At 35.2% G+C, this 18,953-nt stretch overlaps 1 protein-coding gene across 1 annotated transcript in view; it reads left to right on the top strand.

Annotated features, from left to right (window-relative positions):
- The first annotated feature begins 7,354 nt into the window (after positions 1 to 7,354).
- LOC107705540 (xin actin-binding repeat-containing protein 2-like) overlaps positions 7,355 to 18,953 on the top strand; it is a 32,360-nt gene continuing 20,761 nt past the window's right edge. The window contains exon 1 of the mRNA XM_016508849.1: positions 7,355 to 7,598. Within this exon, the coding sequence (XP_016364335.1) occupies positions 7,413 to 7,598 (186 nt within the window). The 5' untranslated portion in view covers positions 7,355 to 7,412. The remainder of the gene's footprint in view (positions 7,599 to 18,953) is intronic.

The following is an 18,953-nucleotide window of genomic DNA, read 5'->3' as shown; positions in this document are numbered from 1 at the left end:
CAGTTCACATTCCTGGGCATCTCAATATGGGAGCAGACATCCTGTGGAGGCAGGGGTCGAGGCCCGGAGAATGGAGACTTCACCCCGAGGTGGTGAAGCAGATATGGAGAGCTTTTGGCCAGGCTCAGGTGGACCTGTTTGCGACTCGAGAGACATCGCACTGTCCCCTCTGGTTCTCTCTGACTCATCCAGCTCCACTCGGACTGGACGCTATGGTGCAGACTTGGCCGAGGCTTCATCTGTACGCTTTTCCCCCGATTGCTCTGCTCCCGGGAGTTCTGGAGAGAGGACCTGATTTCCCTTCTCGACGGCTCTCCATGGGAAAAGCTTCCTGGTCGTTACGTCACCCCACCCTTGACGTCTCGCCCATCCATTGGACTGATTACACATGTGATTCAGAGCATGGTCACGCTGAAGGCGTTCCCATAGTGTTTCGGCGCAGCGCCTCGTTCCCTTCGGGGAACCATGTTTTTTTTTTTTTGCATCTGTATCTAATGTTTGGGATTTTTTTTGCACCTAAAGCTTTAAATAATTAACAAACCTATAATATTTAGCTATGATTAAAGTTCTACACACATTTCTGAAATCCTAGCTTTTATGTGCATAGGACTTGAACCTATAATATTGTGTCCATTTTATGGCACACATCACGAAATGGCAACATGACTGTCATGTAACATGACACTTTAGATTAAGGAACATATTCACAGAGTTTTTCCTCAATAAACATATGTTTAAAAATTAAATTTGCTGCGTATTGATAGTAAGGTAGTTGTTGTAGTAGTTATGCTTAGGTATCGGGTAGGGTCAAGGGTTCAAGAATATGGTAATGCAGAATACTCTAAAAAAATGCTGGGTTGTTTCGACCCAACTTTGGGTCAAATATGGACTGACCCAGCTGTTGGGTTAAATTTTTCAATTAAATCTTTAATCCAAAAGTTGGGTTAGCCATATTTGACCCAAAGTTGGGTAGAAACAACCCAGCATTTTTTAAACAGCCAATATGCTAGCAATATGTATGCTAATTAGCATCTAGTTAACAGTGAATAGTGTTCCCTAATCTAAAGTGTTAAAAATTTTTACTGGGTTTGTGTGTGTTTCTGAGTGTATGTGGCGCTTTAAATACTGTCAGTAACTGCTTCTGAATGTGACCAGCTCACTTTTTCCAAAAAATGTAAAATGTGGGGAAATAAAAGAAAAAGCATGATGATGTTTTAAAAAAAAAAAACAAGTGGGAAAAACCATCTCACCATCTGCATTTGCGTTAAAGGAAAGTGCGGGCATTTTACCAAACTCAACAAGCTGCAATAGAGTGTAGAAATGTTCCTCTTCGTAACACATAGATAAATGTGCTCTTAAAAGTTCAAGGCCACTGTTTAGCAAGTCCCTTGAGAGAGAGAGAAATATACGAGTGTGTGGCATAGTATTGCATTAAAAGAACCATGCATTTAATTCTTTGAGCTGTGTATCTCACATTGCCAGAAGTAGAGGCTTAGTAGGTCAAGTCAAGTGAGGAGAGAGAGTGTACCAGAGAGAAACAGAGAAAGACAACCTAATTCCACAAACACTGCTCTTTACTGGTGAGGAGCAACAGTTTCATCTGTGCTCTGGAAATGCCTCGACTGTGATGAACTGAGATGACATAGATTGCAAATATGCAATATTTTACACTACTGTATTAAGAAATAGGAACAATTCCAGATTCATTGTATTGCATGAAAATGCCTGACCACCAATAGATATTTTCATGAAATTTAAAATGGTTCCAAACACAAGAGTACAGTACATTGGACCACACGGCTAAAGGATTCACATTACAAGAACATATAAATTCACTTCCACGTTTTACCTCAGCCAGCTCAGTTACGTCTGGTGCAGCACCGGAAGCCGTTTTTGCTATTGGCGTTAACTGTGGAGACGTCGCAGGAGAAGTTGATATTCTACACTCACTTTTTAAAGAGTTTCCCCGGATTACTGTGAAGGATGTTAATCGCATTGTGAGGCAGTCAGCTGTCACTCCTAACAGCAAGAAGGAGAAGTTTTGAGTTACAGTACATCGACACTTTGAGGGTGAGTATTATCATACTATATCCAGCTAGCGAATCTAGCTAAGTCCTAGTTTCTTACAGTTCATAACGTCTTTTCATTATTTGTTTTTAATCTATCCAGATAATGTGTTTACTTACAGTATATTGAATTCATTTTGACTGGTGTGCTTGTTTATGCAACGTAGCCTATACGATTTTTGGACTATGAATATTAACTGAATAATTTCTCAATTTCCAACAGGAATCAGGTGAGAATGAGAGATAAGTGTGAGGGTGTTGTGTTTCAGGCCAGTGAGGAAGGCAAGTCTGAATTAAATGCTCATTTTATACAACCGTTTTTGAGGTTTCTGTACAAAGACAGGCATAGTGAAATTATTCCGTAAAAAGGATCGTAGAGTTTAAGATTTTAAATTTGGGTATACTGTAGTACTCCATTTTGGTATGCAAATAGAATACTTTAATATTTAAAGCTGCAGTCCGTAACTTTTTTTGGTTAAAAATGATCCAAAATCAATATTTGAGCAAGTACATAACCAGCCAGTGATCAAAACTATCACCTTACTTTAGCCCGATTCACAACAGTTAGCTTATAACAATGTTTTCTAATTTTAGTGCGGGTAGGTTTTCGCTGAAAATTCGAGCATGGCACTGCGTCATTACGTCATGTCTGTAAACATAAAGAAGTTGTCCCGGCTACTAGGCTATCGCATGTGAGGATGCTGCAGGTGGCAGATCGTTAGCCTTTTCTCACAGCAGCTAGAATAATTAAATGTATCATTTTGATGGCGGATTGTAATCCATAAAGGATTATGTGTTTATGAAACACATGTGAAATAAATTAAATTATATTCCAGTTCTAAATGTGCTTCTGATTACAGATTGAGAATAAAGTATAACAATAATAATAATTTGCACGGTTTGATGTGATATGAGCTGGTCCCCTTTAAATCACCATTGGTAGCGCGATTTATTGTAATGCTTTTTTCCTCAGTTGGTCAGAACAAACGTTGCAGACTTGTTACTTACTTATTCAGATGACAATATCCAGTGAAAATTCTTATTTGGGTCATATATTCCAAGACGTAGGCTAGAATCTGTGATGACTAAGTATAGGACTTTTGTTATCGTTTAATCATCTTCACAGATTGTTAAATGACTCCCACCCTGTATTACTGTCCCGCAGCAGTTGTTCCTGCGATGCTGGGACAGCACTGTGCAACAGCAATAATGCTGCACTACTGTACCAGACAGCACAACACTCACAGCTTGGCATCAGTGAAGTTCCTCCTGTTCATAGCTGTATTGAAAGAGAACAGAGCTGGCACAAACCTAGAACAATGGTAAGTTTAAGTGAATTATCAAATCCTTTTAAAATAAACTTGATTGATTAAGGGATAATGTAATAAATAAATACATGCTTTTAGTTCAAATTATTTTTATTGGCTTAGTCGGAAAGATTATTGATGAGACAGAACAGAACACAACCTCTGCTCTGTGTGATACAGATTTCTGGATGAACGGTGAGTAATACAACATTTCTGTGGACAATAGTCATTATTCAGAAAAAAACTGCTGAATCTAGCTACTATAATCAGGAAATTCATCAACGAGAGCATTATGAGTATTATTTTTTTCTAACCATACAAAAACACGGTACGACATCTATTTAGGTCAAATGATTCAAACATACTAAGGAAGATGAAAATAATGTAAAATATCAAAGTTTAGAGTACAGATTGAAAAATGAGGGAATTTACTTTAATACTTTATTTTTTATTTCAGGAGTACCCTTTACAGAGGTGTCACCAGTGATCTGCCTGAAACAGGGCATTGTGCTGAAAAGGAGTAGACATTCTACTGGAATAAGGGTAATATCCCCTTTCCCACAACGGGACACAACAATATTTGGCGAAACTGTCTTCGACTGTTAATATTTAAACTTTCAGGAAGCAATAAATAGAATAATATCTTATATATTTTTATGGTTATAACAATACTTATTTAGAAAATACTAATTATTTGTTCCTAACAATACATCAAGAAAGAGTTCTGCTGCTAGTACAGTTCGCTATATTGCTATACGGAAGTGAAGTCGCTGGCTGAGATTCTACTGGAAATACATAAGCATAAGAGTCTATTCCTTTTTGCTTTGGAGGGTTGATTCCCCCCCCCATCATAAAACAAACATCACAGGGCCTCCAGGCCATGAGAAGATTACTTTGAGAATTTTATGGACATTCAGTCTCTTGTTAGTTGTCACATGCTGATGACAATTCATCAAATTCATTCAACTTAATGATAAATAGTAATGGTAATTCATGGTGTACCTCAAGGATATGTGTAAGGCCCTATGTTGTTTCATTTTTATTAGCTGCTTCACTGAAAAATAATTTTCCTAAGTAATATTCAAGCTAATGGTCTAAATTAGATTTATTTCAATATGCTTAATTTTGCTAAACTGGCTAAGTATAAAATTAAATGAATGTCAGTTCCAAAGCAAGTGTAGTTGTCATTAGCAAACTCTGTTGTTTAAAACTTGTTTTCTAAGTTTAAAAAGTTCAATCTTTTAATGAATTTCAATTAAATTGTTATTATTTACATTTTCTTTTATATTTTAATTACAATTAAATCTTAAATAATTTGAAAAACATTTAAAAAAAATTTTTTTTTTGAGAGTTTGCAAAGGACTGTTGGAATTAAAGAAATAGTTTTCTTGAAAATTCTGTCATCATTTATTCACCTCATGTCATTCCAAATTTTCTTTATCCTGTGGAACACAAAAGAAGACATTTTAAAGAATGTTGGTAACCAAACTTTTTTTTTTTGTGTGACTTCCATTGTATAGACCAAAAAAACACACAGACATTTCTCAAAATATCTTCTTTTACTGTATGTTCCACTGAAGAAAGAAAGTCATACAGGTTTGGAATGACATTAAGGTGAGTAAATGACAGAATTCTCATTTTGGGTGAACTATCCATTTAAGCTTAAGTTTTAATTTTAAGTTTGCATTTAGATGACTGCTTCACTGAGTATTGTAGACTACTTTCAAAGACAAAGCACATAGGTTTTTGCAAAAGAAAAAAATCTGGTCCGCATGCAAGATGTCTAGAATTTTTTTGTAATGTTTGTGTTTGCAAATTGTAATTTTATTGTAATGTAATGTTTGTGTGCCATTAAACCATAAATGAGTAACCTTTAGCTGGATGTTTCTGTCTCTGTATTTTGTTGTGTGTGTGTGTAGTATGTAAGATGAGTGGACAGGCCTGTAAGTGAGCTGTGATTCTGTGGGTTGAATAATGCATTTCTGTGACGTTCTCATCCTCTCTCTCCTTACAGCCATGTCTTAATTCTCTTATCATTAGTTTGCATTAACTTGACCCCATCATTTCCTCTCTTGATCTTTACTTGCAATCTCCTTCTTTTCGCCTCACCAGCCATTCCTACAGTCTCCTCTGTGAACTACAAGCATCCACTTGTCATATGTTTTCACCTGTCTCTGATCCATGTCTCAACCGTCTGAACATGTCCTGCTTGGAATTCATTTACTTAAGCAATGCTGGTCACAGAATCCTCCCCCCAGTTTACGGGTTTTTTTTTTTTAACGGTTTCCTTCATTCATCTATCCGTCTGCGGCCATTTCCTGTCAGATAATTCAGTCTTGCATAAATAAAAATGTGTTTACAGTACAGCAGCAGGCTATTTTTGCTGCTTACGAGTTAAACTCTATCAACAGCATCTACGGTATGCTGTTGATTGACACAGCAAATTATTTCAACTGTTTGTAAAAACAAACTGAAATATGCATGACAGTAATACAATGTCCTAACCAGGCGCAACATGATATAATGTCAAGAGATAAAAGCTCTCTCTTCCATGTAAAAAAATTTTTTGTTATATCTAGCTGCGACCATGACAGGACACTTTGTCCTTTGTCCATGTCTATTATGTCTAGTTAAGGCTGCCCACTGTGAAACCTAATTGGTCTAAAGCCAGCTTATAATTAATGTTATTACAATTGAACTGTTTTCTATTTTAATATATATTTAAATCCCATTTATTCCTGTGATGGCAAAGCTGAATTTTCAGCAGTCATTATTCCAGTCTTAAGTGTCACATGATCCTTCAGAGATTGTTCAAATATGCTGATTTTCATAATCACAGCTGATAATAATAAATTATTTATTATCAGTGTTAAAAACTGTTGTGCTGCTTAATATTTTTGTGAAAACTGATTTTTTTATTCAGAAATATTTGATGAATAAAAAGTTCAAAAGAATGGCATGTATTTTAAATAGAAATATGTTTAACATTATATATGTCTATACCTGTCACTTTTGATCAATTAATATGCCCTTGTTGAATAAAATACAAAAAATATATATCTTACTGACCCTAAACTTTTAAACTGCAGTAACTATATTATAAAAAATTATTGTAGCTGGAAACTTTTGTGTCATGCCTGATCAGGACACAGTACAGTCATTGCCTCTTAGACATCAATTATTTTATAATAATATAATGAATAATAAAAATAATATAATTTAATATTGTGGTTATTGTGAACAGATACTGTTAATAGAGCTTGTGTGTAACCTAAAATATTCCTAAACATGCAAGGATGAATTACAGTATGGAAATGAGGCACTGCAAATAGAGTTTGCTATAAATGTGCTTGTCACTATGATTGTGATTTTATTTCTCATCATATGTAGACAAGATACTGCAGACCTACATTTCAATTTTATAAGCTGCTAAATGAGTCCAAGTTGCATAATAGAAAGTGTGAAGTATTATCAAAATGTGTAATTTGGAGATATGAAGTTGTCTGACCTTAATCTGTGCTTAAGTATATGGCTTTTTTGTGTGGAAATGTATGGCTGTGTGCAGGATACAGACTCAGGGTGGGTTTTCTTTTTAGGAAATGTGTGTGTGTTGAAAGGAAAGGGTGTTGGTGTCAAAGCCGTGAGGGAGCTGTGGTCAAGTTTCCATGATTTGTTCAGGAGTGATGTTCATTTCCTGTTGGCAGGAGTGTGCGTGATTATGCTTTACTCAACTGCAGCGCTTTTGAAACCATTAACTTTGGCATTCTGAGTGTGTGTGTGATGATTGTGTTTACTGGAAGGAAATTCATAGCATGAGTTCACAGAGACCTTTTTTTCTTTTCTTTCTTTTTCTCCTCCTTCAAGGCTGTCCTCAGTTTGTCCGTCTGGTTCGACCTCCTAGACACCACAACTGTGCCACGCACTTCTTCCTCCACATCCCTCTCTCGCTCTCTTTTCCTCTCTCTCTCATCGTGTCTCTCTTCCTCTGTCCACTCTCTCTCTCTCGTGGGGGAGGCTGGAATATCTGGTTTCCTGAACAATGGAAATTCAATCAGGAAATGGACCCGAGGTGTCGAAAGAAGGAGAATATGCTCATTCGTCTCCTCTCGCCTTGCGGCCTGTGGACGCTAAAGAGGACCTGGAGGAGAACAGGCGCATTGAGAAGTTTGACATCCCACTCAGCAGCCTGAAGCAAATGTTTGAGAAATCGCCGGCGCAACATGTGGTGAGTCTTAGAACGAAAGAGAAAGAATGAAAGAATGAGAATGGAAAGAAGACCAATTGAGCTCTTGAGTCTGTCTGTTGATGCAGAGAGATAATGTGTGCATTAAGACATAGTTTTTCTGATATTTTGCTGGTGGCTGCAACATGACTAAAGAAAGAGAGCAGATGGAGAAAGAGAAGAGAAAGAGAGAGAGAGAGAGAGAGGAAAAAACATTAAAAACAGCTGTTTCTGCATATTTAAAAACATTCAGTCATCTATTCCCAAGACTTTCACATCTTATTTTCCAAGCATTCCAAATATAATTTGAAGATTTGTATCACTGATATTTGTTGAGGGTCTGTTTGTTTCCCCTTATCATTCTTTGGTATTTAAAACCAACTTTTTTTTAAACTTTTTTTTTTAAGTGCCTATATGCAGTAACAGATAATTAATTGAAAGATTTAAATTGGTTAGCCAGATTAATTAGGGATATTTTTAAATAAACTCAGGATTGTGAGTTCTCTGAAGCATAAATCAGGTTAGAGAGCTATTAAAAAGTTTGGGGTCGGCAGGATTTGTTTACGCTTTTAAAAGAAGTCACCAAGTTTTTCACCAAGGCATTTATTTGATCAAATATAAAGTGAAAACAGTAATATTGTGAAATTTTATGTTTTAATATATTTTAAAATGCATTCCTGTGATGGCAAAGGTGAATTTTCAGCAGCCATTACTCCAGCCTTCAGTGTCACATGATGCTGAAATAAGATTTTTCTTGCAACTTGCAAAAACTTGGGATTTTGTTTTTTTTAAAGCATACTTACGCATTAGTCAGCTATGTTATCAGAGCAGCATATCCACTTTCTCAAACCTGATCATTGGCAGGATAGCCTGCTCAAAAGACTAGTTTAAACTTCCATGCTGCTCTGGTCTAGTTTGGAACTTAGGCAAGCTATTTACCAGAACAACATAGCTGGTAAAACTGTTCAACCAGCATAATCTTTATAGTGATAGGTAAACACCAACACATCTGCATCCAGTGATGGTGACCAGCATTAAAAGGAGGGTAAATTATTCAAGGGGATCCTAGGTTTGTGCTACTGTAAGTTACCATACTTCAAAGAATGGGTTTGAAAGTTTAGTGTTTAACAGTCACAGTTCACTGAAGTGACTGATGGCTGAGAATGAAAAAAATAATGAGACAGGGATGAGAAATAAGTGATACAAGAATAAGAACTGAAAGAGCAGACATGAAAGGAGTAAAATATGATTAAGAGAGACAGTATATTAAGAGAGAAGATCAGTTTAAATTATGTTCCATAGTTTGGCAGACTGCTTTGTGCTGGAAAGCTCTTGTTTGCTGGCTTTTTACATAGGAACATTTAATCCATTCAATTACATTGTTGTGAGGTCACAGAGACAGAGAGAGAAAGGTCACAATCTGGAAATACAGAGAACGTGCATCAGCACACACACACACACACACACACACACACACAACAAAGCTACAGACATCCACAACAGAAGCAGCTACTGGCAATAAACTTGTGGGAAGCAGAGCAACTATGCGTTGACGTGCTTTCTCACACACACACACACACACACACACACACAACGTTTCACTATGTTATTTAAAACTTATTTTAGGGGGTTCTTTCCGCAACACTGGCTTTCGTATAAATAACCCTATAATTTGCATGTGGGTAATGTGTGTGTGGGGGCAGAGTAAAGCCAACAGACAAAAGTAAGAGAGATATAGAGATAGACATATAAAGAAAGAAAAAATGAACTAATTAGTTTAGCATGGTTTGGTTTTACTCATACTTGCAAGAACACACACACACACACACACATAAACAAACAAAAGCTTTGAGTCAAAAAAGAAGAGGTTGAATGTTATGTTAAGTTGTGGTGATGACCATCATATTCTTTGTAAACTAGGTCAGTTACGTTTTGTTGTATTGTTGTAAAGTGTCACTGTGTATTATCTGTAATGACCAGAGTCACATGGAATAAGCAATGGTAGAATTGCAATGCCCACACCATTCACAAAGTTCCACTCTTCCCCTTCCCATTGCTTGTTCATTTATTCAATATTGTGCCTATTTAAACATGCTAGTTTGTTATCAGCTACCACTAGAAGTGTAGTAGTCCAAGCTTAGTTTAGAGTTTAATTTCACCGTGTGTAGATCCATGGTCGCCATGATTTTGCCAAGTAAGACATGTTCCTAGACCAACATCTTTTGTTGATCCTGGATCAGCATTACTGTCCAAAAATATAGACTAAACACAAACCCTACCCCTAAACCTAACCCTACCCATAATTTATTCCTAAAATCAGTGTGAAATGATAGCTGATTACCAAGGGTGTAGAAGCACCTAACCCTGATCGTAAGCCTAAAACAGATATTTCCTGAAAAGTTATCCCACAATTCGAATTGGTTAATTGGAATGTTGTTCCAGGATCAACAAGGATGTTGATCCAGGAACATGTTGTATCCATACAAAGGTTCTGAAAGGTTCCCCCCAAGATTTCCCCATTTTTGGTTTCTCCAAGCCTTCACTGAATAGTTCTTGTTTTTAAATGAACCTAAAAGTAAATCATCTACAATATATAATTCAGTGTGTAGTATAAGTATGTAAATTTGTATGTGGCCAATAACTCTAGTAACTTTGGTATTTCTTTGTCCTGCTGGACAGTATACCTTAGCTTAAGATAGTAGCTTTGAACAGTTTTTTGCTGGTCTTTGCTGCTCATTAGCTCATTAGCCTACCATGTTCCAGAAATTTGGCAAATGCAATATTAAAATATTGATCTTATTGAATATGATTAATCAATACGGGTTTAATTTTTTGGACCTTGACATTATCAAAATGTTATAACCTGCATAAACCCTGCCCCTTCCTAAAATGACTACAAGCTTACAATCCAATCAACAACCTATATACAGAATCAATACAGCCTACATTTTTTTTCTTTTTGATAATCCATTTCACTCTGATGTACATCACAATATGAAAGAATATCTGAATATCTGTGCCATTATATCACAATGTATTTTGCCATTTATGAAATTGTTTGAGCACTAATAATAGAGTAATTAATTATTCCTGAGCTAATGATGATCTATACTAAAAAGTATTTTCAGGGAAAATAATGAATAAGGTTCTTCATTGGCATCTGTGGTTCCATGAAGAACCTTTGACATCCATGGAAGCTTTCCATTGCACAGAAGGCTCTTTATGGTTAAAAAGGGTTCTTTAGGTTATAAAAATGTTCTTCACACAAAGAAAACTGCAGTTCATCTTTTCTTGAACTGAAAAAGTCGAAAGTCAGTTGTTATCAGGGTTATTATCATTAACGGGAATTAAAATTATAAAAAACATTTTTCCTAATTGAAATAAGATTATATGTAATTTAAAATTACATATAATTATTAGATGAAAAACGTAAACTAAATAAAAAATTTGAAATGATGCCTGGAAACTACCTGACATAAGTTTAAAGTGCCCCTATTATGGATTTTTGAAAATTATCTTTCATGCTGTGTGTAACACAGCTCTAAGTGAATGAAAACATCCTGCCAAATTTTAAATTTGAAAGTGCACCTTGTATAAAGTTATTGTCTCTCAAAAGAAAGAGTCGACTTTGAATCATTGAAACAAGTCGTTTTTAAAAGGACTAAAGCCGTTTCATGTTGACGTCAAAATGAAACATTAGCATATTGCCCGCCCACTTGTTGGTCTTTTTGCGTTGGCATGAATGAAAATGCTAATTCATTCTTTGCCACTAGGTGCTGCTTTTGGAGCGGTAAAATAGCGGTTTCCCCGGTAACAGCTGTAAACAAAGCAGCACTGCGCTCACAAACTCTGCTTTATCAGGCAAGATGAAATTAAAATGAGACCAATCGGACCAATCACCGCAGAATAGCGTCACGCAAAGGAGGGGTTTGGAAAAATTAATCGTTAAACGAATCGTTTGGGAGTCGTTGAGCAAGTAAGGTAAAAATAAATGCATATTATAAATGCATATTTTTTTGACCTTGCATGCATGTCAACCTGTTGTTGGGGACTCCCAAAACCAAAATATGAACCTTTCATAACCCATAATAGGGGCACTTTAAGCTGAAGCAGTAAAATAAATAAATGGAAATAAATAAAAACTAATATTGAAACAAAAATCAATTAAACCTAAATAGTAATATTTAATAATTTAAAGAAAAGATCATTCAAACTATTAACAAAACTATAATAGTATATCAGTAATACTAAAATGACACTGATTGCCACAAACTCCTCTTCTATTGTGGAAGGTTAATATCAGCTGAAAAAAAATAATACAAAGATGCACCACATCACTGCACTATGAACCTATGATAGATAGATAGATATAAAATCCTTATCTCACTCACTATTTAAGATAGATAGTAGGCAAATTGAGATTTGCAGTGATTGTTTCTTCAATAAAACAGTAAGAATTTGGCGTTAACCATCATGGTTACCTCGGTAAAGAAATGAAATAAATGACTTTTATGTCTTTTTATGGTACCACTAACTAACTATGGTATTTTGATGTTGCACATTTTTATGATAGTCCCTGCATAAAGCTTGTGATTGACAGAAAACAGAAGTAATCTAGGATACATGGTATGTGTTGTAGATTTCTTTATTCTGGTTGTGATACAGGGGCCTGGCCCTCTGATCAGATGCTTGAGTCTTGTATCTGAGGGGATTTTTGGACAAGAGCAGAATGAGTGACTGGTGTTCCTGATTGAGTGGTTAATTGTTGGCTAGATAAACACAGGAAGAGGAGAGAGATTGCTAGAGATCCATCTATTGTTTCTATCTGAAACATGACCTCTCCACCCCACAGGGGTTATTAATATTTCATGATCCCTTTGCAAAGACACACACACACACACACACACACACACACACACACACTCTCTTTCTCGCTGTCTCTCTCATTCATTATTACTCAGTTAGGGTATACAGAGAGATTGCCATGATTAAAGGCTGTCAGAAAGAGCCTGAGCAACTTTCATTTCAGACATGAAATCCTTCTCCTGTTATTCATCAGCCACTTCAGAACAGAAAAAAATACAAATCCTCACATCCTATTTAAAGTCTAGTTGGATTTTAATTTAGGTCCATCCAAGGTTTACATAACAAGCACTTCTAACTCTTCAGCAGGCCTAGATCTGTTGTTGCGCATTCTGTCCAGGAGATGTCAATATAAGCAAATGTAAGGCTGTAAACGTCTTGTCATAATGAACTGATACCTAATCAATATGTTCCCACAGTCTAATTATTCTATTGAAACTTCATTAATCTGCCTAAAACCTCAGCGAGGCAAAGAATGTTTCTTACGCAACGGAGCAAAGGAGATCATTGTTTGACTAAGTTTGGATATGTGGTCTCAGTATAAACAAATATCTTTTTTGTTTGAACAATGTTTGAGATTTTATTTCACTGTTTGTTTCTTTCAAGCAAATATCTATGTTCAGTATCCAATGAAATAGTGTGAAGCACTTCATAAACCCTGGAGAAAATACCAGAATAATGCAGCATGAATTCCCACGGTGGTCCAGGCTGGGTTATGCTGGTTAGTACTGGTTTGGTACATGTCTACTCTGTGTATCAGCATGAGTACAGGCAAAGAAATATTTTTGGACTTGCTGTCAATTACCACAAAAATAATTTCACTTGCACATCAGTTTGTAAAAACAGATTAAAATCTTATGTACATTACCCTGCTGAAAAAAAAAACAGTGTTTTTTGAATGCATGAACCAGTATGTTTTGAAGCATGGCTGCTGGTTAGAGCTAGTTAAAGCTGGTCATGAGCTAGTTTAAGCAGGTCATGTGCTGGTCCTAAGCTAGTTTAAACTGGTCATGTGCTGGTCCTAAGCTGGTCCTGAGCAGGAGCTAGTTGCTTAGGACCAGCACATGACCAGCTAAGGACCAGCTTAAACCAGCTCAAACCAGCAGCCATGCTTCAAAACATACCTAACCAGCATGTTGTTTTTTTCAACAAGGTAGTGTTCTTACAATGGCAGTCTATGGGCATTTCACAGGGATAATGGCCAAAATATACACTGTTTCACAAGTATAGCCTTGAGAAAAAGAAGTGCACTTAATTGTATTGAACATGCACTTGCAGTGTTCTTCAAACCTTAAAAGTATGTATACATATTTTTTTTTTTAAACTGTGCTTTCTGATAATATATTTATGAAATAAAAGATCACTCAAGTGTACTTAGAGATATACTTTCATGACAGTTTTTTAACACACTTTTCTTTACACTTATTTTGATGTACTGTATTGACTAACATAACAGAGTTTATAAAGTGCATGACAATAATTGTAAGTGTAGTGTGTTATTCAGTATTACGTTTAAAGTTATTATTAATTTATATGTAATTACAAATGTATTTACATACATGACATACAGTAGTTGGTAGTTGGGGGTTCGGTGCCTTGCTCAAGGGTCTCACCTCAGTCGTGGTATTGAGGGTGGAAGAGAGCACTGGTTATTCACTCCCCCCACAGAGACCTGAGACTCGAACCCGCAACCTTTGGGTTACAAGTCCGACTCTCCATTAGGCCACGACTCCTACTTTTCCATTGTAAATCTATTACTGCAGTTTTGTTTGTTTTTATAAACTGAGCTCCGAGTCCAAATGATTTTCTGTAGCAATCAACAGCATTGTCAAACCTCAATACAACTTGAACCTGCAACATTCCTTTAGTTTTAAATAGACATGAACTCATGCTACATGCTAAAGCTAGCTGACAGTTAATCACTGCCCTGCTACTGCTAAATATACCCTACAAGCACAGTAACTATAGCGCTAAAAGTGTAGAAAGTATTAGGTGCTGTCATCTCACTCTTTTATAGTTATCCTTGTGCTATGTGTAGCGCTCAGGCTAAAAGCAGCTCCTTATGACTGTTTCTGGCTGCCTTTAGTGTTTAAAAAAAAAGAAAACAGAACTGTCGGTCAAGGTCTGGGGACAATAATTAGACGTTTGGATGTTCACGCACTGTCACAGGATGTTCGGTGTGTGTTTTTGTCATCTCATGTGTGCATGGTAATCATACCATGTCTACACTTTATGTAGATTAACCTGCAACCTTGTTCAGACTACAAACCCTGTCACGCTCCATCATTCATCTCCTGTGTGTGCATAAAAAATTGTTGGTGGGAAAACAGTTTGTGTTAGCAAGAAAGATGGCTATATATCTGTTTGTGTATGTGTGTAAGAGAGAAAGAGAGAGAGAGCTGCCCTGCTGTCTTGTTTTTCTAACTCCAGGTCAGTGACTCGTGTCAATGTGTTTTTTTAACCTTAAACCACATAAACACATTTCATTACACCAAATACACAAAATAATGTTCTTTTTAGCACTTTTTAGTTATATTTTTATATTTTCAATGTAATTTTTGTTACATTTTTAGAATTTTTTGTTGTGTTTTGACTTTTTATTACCATTTAGGTTTAATTAATTTGTATTTTAGTAGTTTTTATTTATTGTCAGTAATTTTATTTCTTCAACTTAGTGCTTAACAACTTATTTTAGTTGCCTAGGCAACATTCTTAATTTTAGTTTAGTTTAAGTTTTCATATTGTAATATTTTTCTATCTTTTTAACTTTATTTCAATTAACAAAAATGTTTTTAATAGTTTTAGTTAATTAAAAGAACCCTATTTGCGACATCTTCGATTCTCTCTAACTGAGGTTCATTAACTTCTGTTCAATCGTTTTCTTATGTTCAATAAGTTCATTGGATATTATTTCACTTTAGAGGCCACCATAAATGGGAACATCTAGTTACCCAAAACACACAAGTTAATACCATGCTGTTGCCATTTTGGGCACATGTATTATCAGGTTTTTCCATGATGGTAGTACCATGGTATTCTCTGAAATACTTTGAAATACCACGGTATGTGAATTTGGTATTATTTAGTACCAATATGTATCCAAGTATATGGCCATCTGATACCATCTCACAGTAGTTTTTGTAAGGACAAACATATAAACACACAATATTGGCAAGATTTGATTTGTAAATTTAATTTTTAAAACATTTTTGTAAGATTTAATTGAGTGAGATGGTCCGCATGCTCCATTCATGAGTGGGAGTATGAACAAGAAAATTTTAACTGCTTAAGAGATTTAACAGGATCTTTCTGCCAAAATATCAGTGCATTTGAAAGTATCAGCAGTGTTTGACAGCACTTTGGCAGTAATGACAACATGAGAAACCTATTAGAATTCATTTACAGTAGTTAGCCTTTAATTTACTTTGCAGTGTAACTGATAAAGTGAAACTCAGCCTTTCAGTGTGTGTAAATGAAATCACCTGTTCTGTTGGCTAGGGTGAGCTCAGTATTCCACAGACTCTGCGTGTGCGTCTTATGCCAGATGAGCTGAATAGTGAAATATGACTCCATAGGACACAATCAATGTGTGTGTGTCTGCATGTGCACTAGTATGTGTGGGATAGTGTTGATTTTCCCTTCCTGATGTTCTGAACTTTCTTTCACAGCTGCTTGAGTACTTTATGGAACATCTGATAGGGGAAGATTTGATTTGCAAATTGTTTTGTGAAGCAAAACAGACAGAGAGGGGTTAAGAGAAAGAGAGTAGTAGAGGGTGAAAATAGCATATACTGATGTGTTTGTGTGTATACATTAATATTTTGAAATATTATTGCAATTTAAAATAACAGTTTTCTATTTTAATATACTTTAAATTATAATTTATTCCTGTGATGGCAACGTTGAATTTTCGTCAGCCATTACTTCATTGTCACCTGATCCTTCAGAAATCATTCTGATTTATTACCAATATGCTAATTTATTATCAATGTTATATTGTTACAAAAAAAATCAATTTGAAATAAATGCTGTACATTTTATTACTTTTTATTTTTAAAATCCTGAAAATATCACAGGTTCAAAAAAAATATTAAGCAGCACAGCTGTTTCCAACATTGGTAATAAATCGGCATATTAGAAGATCACAGAGACAGGAGAGTAATGGGAGACTCTCAGTGGTGCTTACAAAAACAGGAAATCCCCTTACACACACAAACACACGAAGGTGACCAGATTTCTGAAATGAAAACCAAAAACATTTCTGGTTTAGCAGTTCAGCATATTGACTTTTTATGTTGTACAGTGATGAGCTACAGGATCCTGTCATACTACTAAAAATTACATTTAGTCATCAGCATACACTTAAAGACTGTAATAGACTGTTCATAGTAACTTACGACCAGTTTTATTTTAGTGTTATACTATTATAGTTTTTTTAAAGGGGTCATATGATGCGATTTAAATTTTTCCTTTCTCTTTGGAGTGTTACAAGCTCTTGGTGCATAAAGAAGTCATGAGTAGACACGCCCCTTACTGCTGATTGGCTACAAGTTTGTTTTGCTATTCAGCCTGAATCAGTTTTCGAAAGCGTTTTTGAAAAATCGCTTACGCCACCTTTAACACTTACTTTTTTTCTTAGGGAGCACGCGTGCATAAGTGCATTAAAAAACTTTACAGGCCCAATGAAAATGTATCAACAAATTTGTTTTTCTTAATAAAAGGATACAAGACATTTACAAGCAAAATTATTTATATTTTTTTAGAAAACTAAAAGTACACTAGATTTTTAAATATTTCTTCTTCAAACTGTATTTAATACTTAATGTGCAACCATCAAAAAAAAATAAAAATATATATATATATAAAAAAACATTTTTTTTTTATTATTATTTTTTTTTCTAAGTTAATAGAAGTTGAACTAAGTTGAATAAACGCAGCCCAGACATTCTGCTACATTTCTCCTTTTGCTTTCCATGGAAGAAAGAAAATCATAGAGGTTTGGAACAACATGAGGGTTAGTAAATAATTACAGAATTTGTATTTTGTGGTGAACTAAACCTTTAAAATATTGCAGTCTTATTTCCTCAAAAACTCTGCCGATATCAATACATTACCTGACGTAGCAACATTAAGTCAAGTGAGCTCATCCTGAATATATGGAGGCCAAATGAGGGTAATAGAAGCAATAAAAAAAAAATATATATATATATATATATAAAAAAAACTTTTTTTTTTATTATTATTTTTTTTTCTAAGTTAATAGAAGTTGAACTAAGTTGAATAAACGCAGCCCAGACATTCTGCTACATTTCTCCTTTTGCTTTCCATGGAAGAAAGAAAATCATAGAGGTTTGGAACAACATGAGGGTTAGTAAATAATTACAGAATTTGTATTTTGTGGTGAACTAAACCTTTAAAATATTGCAGTCTTATTTCCTCAAAAACTCTGCCGATATCAATACATTACCTGACGTAGCAACATTAAGTCAAGTGAGCTCATCCTGAATATATGGAGGCCAATTTCTGCCAAAAAGAGTTTTTTTTCTCGCAATACAGAAAAAAAAGAGTCAGAAACAGGCTTCCATATGAACCAGTTAGAAGTCTTTATTCATGTGAAAGCTGGACACCTTTACATTTTTTTTTTATTTTTTATTATTATTTGTCATGATTTTTCAAAAACATAGCCAATGATGATGATTAGACATGCGGAGCTCGTTTTACTGCATGCACGGACTATGCAAATTTAGCAGCTTTGAATGGTTAAGATACTTGCAACAAAAATAAATAAAACATTAAAATAATGTAAAATATTCTACTATTTCTAACACTACACTCTAAGAAAAGTATTGGATTTTCACAGGTGTTTTACCCATCTATTGAATTATGCACTGAATAGTGTTGTGTTTTAGGTTTGAAGAAAATGTACCATAATGTGTCCATAAACTTACCAGAAAATGTACTGGTAATTTATCTGTTTTTCTATGTTTTTTTTCTTACAGTGTAACTCTTCATTTAAAATACTAAAGCTTAAACTTATGCACTAATGTTGACTGTATTATTAATGATATGTTTGCTTTTGTTGGGTGTCTAATGACAGTAATATTCAAAATGCACACACATTTAAAATACATTTAAACACATTTTATAAATAAATTTCCTTTTGTTTGTATGTAAATATGTTTCATAGTTGGCAGTTTATTTCAATGTTCTCAGCCTCCTTCCCCATTTATGTTCCTCTTTCAAAGGCATTACTATTGACTTGGTGACAGCTTTCAAGCTTCAGGTGAATTCTAGCTTATATAACACAAAACTGAGTCTTGCTGATATACTGTTAATGATAAATAGACAAAACAAACACACACATGTGCTTGATGTAACACAGTCTCTGTTCCGAACTTTTGTTTGAGGTCTTGTGGAACTGCTGAATGCAAATGAAACATAGACTAGAAAGTGTTCTCTACCCACCCCTGCCTCTCTCTCTCTCTCTCTCTCTCT

This window comes from Sinocyclocheilus rhinocerous, unplaced genomic scaffold (assembly GCF_001515625.1).
Source record: "Sinocyclocheilus rhinocerous isolate Xijiao unplaced genomic scaffold, SAMN03320098_v1.1 scaffold504, whole genome shotgun sequence".
Classification (NCBI taxonomy): domain Eukaryota; kingdom Metazoa; phylum Chordata; class Actinopteri; order Cypriniformes; family Cyprinidae; genus Sinocyclocheilus; species Sinocyclocheilus rhinocerous.
The sequence above is the reverse complement of the archived record's forward strand: the minus strand, read 5'-3'. Positions and strand labels throughout refer to the sequence as shown.